The sequence below is a fragment of the Alligator sinensis genome, unplaced genomic scaffold, assembly GCF_000455745.1.
Source record: "Alligator sinensis unplaced genomic scaffold, ASM45574v1 scaffold293_3, whole genome shotgun sequence".
NCBI classification, from domain to species: domain Eukaryota; kingdom Metazoa; phylum Chordata; order Crocodylia; family Alligatoridae; genus Alligator; species Alligator sinensis.
In genome coordinates, this window is record NW_005842604.1 from 672,687 (window position 1) to 681,674 (window position 8,988).

General features: G+C 41.0%; 1 protein-coding gene across 1 annotated transcript in view; it reads right to left on the reverse strand.

Annotated features, from left to right (window-relative positions):
• RASAL2 (RAS protein activator like 2) overlaps positions 1-8,988 on the reverse strand; it is a 178,876-nt gene that overhangs the window by 137,411 nt on the left and 32,477 nt on the right. The window contains exon 2 of the mRNA XM_025214769.1: positions 7,799-7,926. Coding sequence (XP_025070554.1) covers positions 7,799-7,926 — 128 coding nt within the window. The remainder of the gene's footprint in view (positions 1-7,798; positions 7,927-8,988) is intronic.

Below are 8,988 nucleotides of genomic sequence, written 5' to 3' on the forward strand. Positions count from 1 at the left end.
CTGGAAAAGGTACATAATGATTTGAAAGTCCAAGATGACCTTTGAAATAAATCTGGGGTGAGATATTCTTGTTACATGGTTCACATAAAAAAGCTGCACGCAAAGGACCCTGCATTAAATCCTGAATTTCACTGACCTCTGGACAAAAATTATTGCTAAGAAGATGGCCCTCTTAGCAGCTGGATGACAGTGTGCATGCTGTCATGGGCTTGTAAGGAAGATACATCAAAGCAAATACTAAGTTCAAATCCCATGAGGGGGAAATTCTCCTAATAGGTGGAAAAGAATATGAGATCAGATTTTAAAATCTGAACAGTGCAACAAGGGGAAAGACCCCCCCCCCCCCACTATTTTGGACTGTTGTTCAACAGGTAGATACTACTGCTGAGTGAACTTAAATTGAACTAATTAATAGATCTGCCTGTTTAAAAGATAAATAATCTAGTAAATTTGAATTGCATTTTAAAATGGACTGAATAATCTTGAAAGTCCCCCAAGTAAAAAAACTTCTAGTTGCTTTATATGTACATTTACAAGAGAGTTTTCTGTTCTATCTTTTACTTCTTTGGAGCAATTTTTGTCTCCATAAGTTATCCATAGAAGTAGGAATGAACGAACTAAACCTAATTTAATTTTCTTCTTTTCAAATGATCTCAAATGAAACATAAAAAATAAGTACACTAACAACTAGGTGACAAGGAAAGAGGGCACTGGCTAAGGTGACCCTGTTCTGCCCACTGCCATGGTTGGCAAGAGAAACAGGTGATTGGGGAATCAGTCCATCCTTTCTGCTTTTGGGAAAGGAAGTTCAAGAACAGGCAGGGCACAACGGCAGCTTCCATGGGTGTCAAAAGATTCTCAGCTTGTGTGTACTAAGTGGAATTCACACACACACAGGTACTTGGATGTGCTAAAAAAGAAACAAGGCTTCAACTGGAAGGTTATGTAAGAGCCAAAGCTTTGACTCTCAGCAAGTTCCCCTTCATTTAGCATTTGTCTGGACTGGAAAAATATGGCCAGATCTACAGCAGAAATGGTTTAATCAGTAGAGTTGTACCCATTTAATGCAGAAGCAGCTTATCCCAAAGACTGCTTTTGTTGATATAGATCATACCCACTTTAAAAGTAAAAGCAGCCACGCCAAGAAAAACACATATGCTCCTGTAACTACATCTATACTAGTGCTTTTAGCACACAGAAATGAGAAAAAAAAAATTATAGAAAAAAAATTCACTGCTTTCCCAAGACTGCTGCAATTGGCAAAATATTTAGCACAATCTTTTTTAAAATGAATACTGTTGTCATTAAAATAATGCATGTTTGAAACTGTGTTCCAGTTCCAGACGCACTGAATAGAACTATTTTAAGACTGCAGGACTGTCTGCAGGCATTGAGCATCAGATTACCTATCAATGCACAAAAAATAATGTTGCGCAAATGTGTGAAATGAGCTCCAAGCAGCAGCTTTACATATCTCTGTGCTGGAGATATCAGACATGCTGTGCAGGCTGCTTTACATTAGGTCAAATGTATTCAAAGACTAGGTGGCACTGAAACATCTGCAAGGGAATAACCAAAGCCTCATGACTTAAGCAGCAAATTAACCTAAATTAGACAGAATCATCCCCTACCCAAATCCCTTCCAAATTTATTAAGCATTTCAGCGAGGATTGACAAAATGCTGCATTTTTAGTGTCCATAATAGTACTTGGGCTCAGAGTTCATTCACATATTTTTTGTCATTATGTCCCTTGCCTTGGCAATCTGCATGATTTTACTATCCGGGGAATTGTCCAACCCTGAGCTGACCTTACAGGGCTGCTCTTTTAATGTTAGACCTTGGAGCAATCTGCCCCTGGGACATAAATAAGTATCTAGGGACATTCCAGTGCTTTCCACCTCAATTCAAAAGTTAAACTAGATTTAATTTGCAAGTTTCAGGATTCAAAACAAGGAGAGCGTTGTCCTTGTCATTCAGCTGCATTGTAACACTTGTCCCTGCCCCTACGTCTCTTAGAAAACTTTCAAAACCTGGGCCTATATTTGTAGTTCTGGTCAAAGACATGAACAGAACGCTGAGTGTCATATTTTTTAAAAGAACTTAAGCCCAAATGAAAGTCAAAAGGGATTTGTATAACTTAGTAAAGCTGGGCAGGAAAATTATTTTACCACATAGAAGAAATTATGAAAAAAATGTCTGTTCATAAATGTAGACAGAAGTTTAATATTCATTTTTTGTGGTGCCATAATCTAAACATATTTTGGATAAAATATTATTTTGAAATCTTTATATTTTGATTATGACCTTTAAACAAATTTAGTGTAACAATTAAAATATTTAAAGAAAAATACATTTTGAACCAAAAAAATTTTTTTTGAAAAGGGTCTTTCTGCATTTTTTTTTTCAGATTTCAAACTTTTCTTAAACAAATAAGGAAGTTAGTTAAAACTAATTATTTCCAATGAACAGGCTTGGTTTTGACAATTTGGCATTTTCAAATGAAAAACATTAACTGGAAAATGTTCAGCTACCTCTACTCCTAAGTGCCTACACATCACATCTGAAAATGAGACTTGGATGCCATTGAAAATTCAACCTTCTTTAAGGAAGAATCTTTGTGCCAACATGTGCTTTCTGCTAGGAAAACAATTACTGTCACCCACTACTGGGTACAGTGTAAAAAGAAGAGGAGGTGGGTCATACCCCACTTTCTATTACTGGTCCTCTCTCAAGTCAGTAGGATGCAGATCCTGCCACAGGGTACACACAGGAAGTTTCTATTGCCTTTTGTCTTTGATAACCAGGGGTCAGATAGAAAAATGCGGTAAAACCCGGATTTTTCTAATTGTAAGGAGAAAAACCCAGATTGTCTCCTTTAAAAGAGAAAAACACAGGAAACAGTGAGTTTCCCTTTGCAGGCTGGCAGAGTTCCAGCCTCCAAGGGGCTGTGGGGAGCAGGAGGAGGGCAATCAGCAGGGGGCGTCATGTACATATGCACAGGTACACATGCACATGGCCACCAGGCAGCCTGGAGAGCAGCTTCCTTCAGGCAAGTCTGGCATGGGGGGCTGGACTGAGGCCCCCATACTGAAGAAAGGAGGGAGTTGGGCAGGGCTGCGGCTGCTGCCTAGCCTGGGTGGTGTGTGTGGCTTGGGTCTGAGGTCAGAATGCACAGCTGCAGGGCCCAGACAAGGAGTGGGACGGGGCTGTGGGCAGCTCGTCTGGGTGGCGGGAGGGGCTGGCTCTCTACTGCTGTGTGTACTTCCAAGGAGAGAATGCGGGGCATGTGCCTCCCAGATTTGTGTGCAGGGTGGGGGCAGCTGCAGGCTCAGGCTCCCTACCCTGCTGCCTTCCTCGGCCCAGCAAGCAGGACCCCATGAAGCAGGTCAGAGCGGGGCTGGGCAGGGAAGCTCAGTGCCACTGCTGCACCACCTGCCCTTGCATAGGGGAGAGCAGCTGGGCAGGGAGCCCAAGCCTACAGTCCACATCTGCTCTGCCCACAGGCTCCACTCTGGCCTGTGAGGGAGGGGGGAGCCGGGCTCTACATTCCACTCCACCGCAGCAGCCCCCACCTCCCATGGGCAGCAGCTGGGGCTCGGGTCCTTGGACCTTTAGCCCTGGCAGCTGTGGGGCAGGGGGTTGTTAGTGGGGAGCAAGGGGCACCAGCAGGGCCAGGGGGCTATGGGTGAGGAGCACCAGCATATCAGGACTGCTCAGCAGCACAACCTGGGTGGGGGGTGAGAGGGGGCGGGGGAAAGGACAGCCACAGCTGGACCTGTGTCTTGGTGAGTGCAGGTGCAGGGAGAGCTCTGATTTTCCATGATAAAAAACCCAAAATCAAATGTCAAAATTTACAGGTATTTAGAATTTGTTTTATTATAGTGACTGAGGCATTGGTAGGCTTCCAATTTGCTTTAAAATTGTAAATATATCAATAAAGCATTTTGTTCAACTGATATCTATACATATATAGTGGCATTTCATTTTAATTGCAGAAAAATGTGGATTTGGGGGGTTTATCAGGGGATATGTGATCTTTAAAACAGAGAAAACCAGGAACTCTGTTCATAACTTAGAACCATGTGCAACGTAACGCGACAAAAGATTGGTCAGTAGCCAAGTCATAAAAAGCAAATCTCCTGTGTGTCCTTCCTCATCAGAACACATCTATTTGCAGCTAGTCTTCAGAAGCACTTAGCTATAACATTATTCCTTTATTTAAAGGCCAAAGAAAAAAAGGGAGGACACCCTATCGAATACTACTGTAAAAATGTGTTCTTGCAGCTCTCACCTTATGGAAGTTTAGCTGAGATGATGGAAAAAATCAATATCTTCCCCAAAACAGATCTAGACTATGTCCTCATGGAATAATCCTCATTTTGAAAGTAAAGATACTTGCTTTTTAAGTCTTGACATTTTCTTTTCTTTGGTAATGCTCTTATTCTTATGAAATGAAAACTAACAAAGAAGGTAAGTTGACAATGTGATATGTGATCATCCTAAATTTACTCTCCAAAAAAGCAATGCTGGCAGAATGTAATTTTACCTAATTAATTATAAATGTTCGGACCAAACTAAATAGAAATTTCTCTTGAACTCTATACCCATTGTTATATTTGCACACAGTGAATTCTTTCAACTCTCTGTCCATTATGGCTTTACAATAAACATATTGCTATTGTGTTTAGGTAAAAACATTTAAGCATTTTTCCCAATGCCTTATTCTCTGGTTCTAGTAATTTTCCCCAAGCATTCGTGAAATTGGTCTGAATATTTCATTCACAACACTGCCTTTTGGTTGAAATGGAACATAGGTTAGTTTAATGTCACAGGTTAAATGGTTAAGACTCATTTACTTGCCTGTTTGCATTTTGTACACCTCTTCTGACTATGGTAAACACAGTGACAGTTTCTTTGCATAAAAATTATAGTTTCAAGAAACACTACAAGGTTGATTCCTTCCAACTGAACCCAGAACAAAATCACTTACCAAACAGAATCAAAATTCATGCAGATGAAAGAAAACATTAGAAACCTTTAAATTATAAAAGGATTACATTAGACTATAGCTCGTGCAAGTCTCCTCCTCTGATGCCATCTTGTGATAAAGTCCATTTATTCTTCCTCACAGGTAGCCTCTCAATATGCTATACCATTCCATTCTTCATGTCTTCAAGATCTATCGCCTTCCTTATGTTCATTTTAGAGAAACTTAGATCAATTTCCTGAGTCATCAACTACCATTCTCCCCACTGAAACTTCATCTGCACCTTCCCACTGCTTGCCTCCACCTGCTTTCCTCTAGAACCATCTTGCTATTTTAACCATGCTTTCCCACTTCTTTGCTCCCTTCACCAGTCTTTTTTTTTTTTTTTTTTTTTTTTAAACATGAAGCCCAAGGTACTCACCTATTTTTTCATGACTCTACACAATTTGGTCCTACCTATAATCTTATCCCTATTGCCTCCTACATGCTTCTTAATCTGCATGCTCCACCCAAGTTTATTTCCCAACTGTTCCTTTTTAGTCTTAGCTTACACCGTTCTCTAGATCTTTTATTTATATAACACGTACCTCGGAATTAACAGCCAATTTAAATTCACTAAATAGTCTCTCCTTTCCCTTCTCCAAAAACACTACAGTAGAAAAACACTGAATACTTTTTGGAATAGATTCAAGTCCACACTGTGCTCATATTGTGTTGCATCAAGCCTTGTGTTGCACAAGAGAAATTATGATAAAGTTACTAGTACTTCTGTCACTGAGGAGATACATACTCCCATGTGCAGGTTCAGACACTAGACTAATACAGCCTTTTTGTGCATTCATAATTCTATGACTTTCACTTTTCTTTCCATTTTGAGTAGTTACATTTATTTAAAAATCAGAATTGCAAATAGACTTCAGATGATAGCTTCTCAAACAAATCAGCTATTTAGTGTGTGCAGTCACACCTGTACCAGAAGCAGTGTCTCCTTGGCTCAATTTGCATAAAGCAGTTTGCTAGAATGATGAGTAATTTCACAAGGTAATACTGCTGGCAAGCTCCTCTGAGTGCCTGTTGCAAAGATTTACTCTTCTGCTCAAGCTGTTTCGTTGTAATTGGTACATATAATACCCCTGTTCCATTTACTCCTCTCTCAGCCCCGTACAGAATCTCTTCAATTTCTGCCAGACAATACGCAAAACACGAGAACATTTAAGGTATTGCACATTATGATTTAATACACTAGTCCACATTTAATACACTAGTGGACTAATATAACACTCACACATTTCATTTCTGGCCAAGAAATTTATCATACTCATAGCCTTGCAAAATCTTTAACTGAATATAGTAACTAAAATTAACACTCAATTATTGTGTGATTACTGTTTATATATGCTCTTGAGATAATTATTTAACCCAGTGTTTTTTCAAATGACACTTATTTTATAAGGTATGTCCCTTATGCCAAGTATATAACTGGCAAAATGAAAACCATGTGTCAAACTAAACTGTAGCCCCAAGTATGTTAAAAAGTACTCAGCTACCTTAGTCCACCACCTCACATGTTCACTAGTACATGTTTTAAATGATGGAAAACTTCATTTTATAAAAATAAAAGCCTGCCCTGGGAACTTTACAACTGTTTTCCCCAAAAGTAAATAACTCTGTCTCCTAATATTTCACCGACTCAGGCTCAAAATGGACAATAATTCATTGCTTTATCAGAGACAGGTTTTAGGTCCAATAATTTGAGACTGTACAGAGCCAGATATAGAAGCCTAAAATTGGTGAAAAATGGAAATTCCTATTTCACCTCTAGACCTACGGAATCCCCAAGATAGATGTAAGTCATGGATAATTTGCATTTTAAAAAATCTATTTTAGGTCATCTTGGAGGCTCCTATGACATCTGTATGACTGGATTCACATTATGTAGGAGACCAGCTTTCCAGGCAGAAGCATATAAAAACAAGATCAATACCTTTAAACCTAATGTCTGTGAAACAGATCCTCTGTAACATTTTACATCTAGGTATAATATAATATGGCAGCGTTGTGCTGAGTACAGATTTCTCAGAATATTTTTAGGAATGACAGTGAGAACCAACTCATGACAAGTAGAGCCATGTCTAAGTCATGACAATATAAACTTCACAACACTGCATATTCCACACATACAAATAAAAAAGCTACAATAGCTCTGAGCACTCCTTTGTGAATGATACTTGTTCTTGTTTGCCAATTTACTGAGCAAAGGGCACACCTCTTTTAGTTACCATCTTGTCTGACAACAGCAAAGATAATTACACAATATGAAGTTTGCAGATAGCTTCTTCTCTTTCCAGTATGCTAACCCACACAAAAACCTGCATTTCCATACTGCCACCATACTTCAGTCTACACTGAAAGCAGGTGGTGCAAATGGGATGCAATCAGGCCTACCCATGCTAGTTTTACTTCAGTTAGCACACCACTTCAAAATGCAGCAGCACAAACTGGGGTATTCCACAGGGAACCCTGGGCATATACCTAGGTTGCTAGCCCACGCTGAAACTTGTGCTGTTGCTTCTTGTCTGTTACTGGGACCTGATCAAGCTAGATTAAAGCTAGTGTGCAGGTATGCCTATCCATGTTGCCATCACCCTTCCTTGCATAGACATACCCTAAGACTAGTTTGGTTTTCTTCTCTCAGCCAAAGCCATGACCCCTGAGTCAGAGGGGGGAGAAAAAAACAAAAAACCTGTTTGGCTGTTTCACAGATACTTTTGAAAAGGGAAAATCCCCTGGTGATTAGTAGTGTATCTCACCTCCTTTTCCTTGTTGAGCAGCACCAGCTGGCTGTCTGTCAGTATGCAGTACTTTCTCTCCCATGTTGTACTTTCAGCACAGGGAGACTGGCCACAGGAGAGTCTGTGAGTAGCTGGCCCTTTCACATCTGTAAAAGAATATAAATAGAGTCATTAGAGCGCACTGTTAACCACCCATGTGTTGTTGAATCTCTGTATTGAGAAGCACTGTAAATTTGCAACTTATTTTTAAAGAGTGCAAGTTTCAGGGTATTTAAGCATAGAAGATTAATCCTACGAGGCATCTGTGCAGAACTTTACACAAATCACAATCACAATCAGATATATAGAAGTGAAGAGCCCCCTCAGCATGGATGGCTACCTGGCAGTTCCTTCTTTTCAGGAGGGGAGCCCCTCAGTGGGAGTTCAGACTCAACCCCCTTTTAAAGAGAGATTAAGATGATGGTTAATTCACCTAAAGCAGGAGCAGGTAATTATTTCGGGCCGAGGGCCACTTACTGAGTTCTGGCAAGCTGTTGAGGGCTGCATGGGTAGCCCCGCCCCTTGACAGGTGCCCTATCCCCTAGTTGCCATCTTGTGACTGGAAGTCCTGCCCCCTAACCCCTGGCCTTTCCCACCAGAAGTCCCTCCCCTTTCCCCTAGAAGTACTCCTTTCAGCAAAGGGTTTTGCCATCTTGGAACGAGAAAAATACCAAATTATATTCTAAAAAGCAAACATCTACAACATACATTCATTTGATTTAAAAAAAAAAATGTTTGTCCTGATTGACATGTGTTTGTGTACTGTACACAGAGGTAATTGCACAATAGCTTAAAATGAAGACTTACTCTTGTATATTGTAGGGGGTGGGGGCATAGGGGTGGGCGTGTGGGTGGGTTTGTGGGGTGAGGGAGCATGTGGGTGTGCATGTGGATATGTGGGGTGTGGGTGGGAATGGGGTTTGTGGGATGCTGTGTGTGGGGGGAGGGTGGCTGGTGCGTTTGAGGGGGTGTGGGGATTGGTGTGTATAGCAGTGCGAGGGGGAAAGGGTGAATGTGTATGGTGGGGTGTGCATGTGTGACATCCTATGGAAACGAACCCACCCTCCTGCTTCTGGCCCCACGGTACCAGCATGGGCCCTATGCTCCCACGGTCCGGCCATGCAGCCGGAAGCCATGTGGTGTTGGAGCAGCCGGTGGCTAGCAGGAAT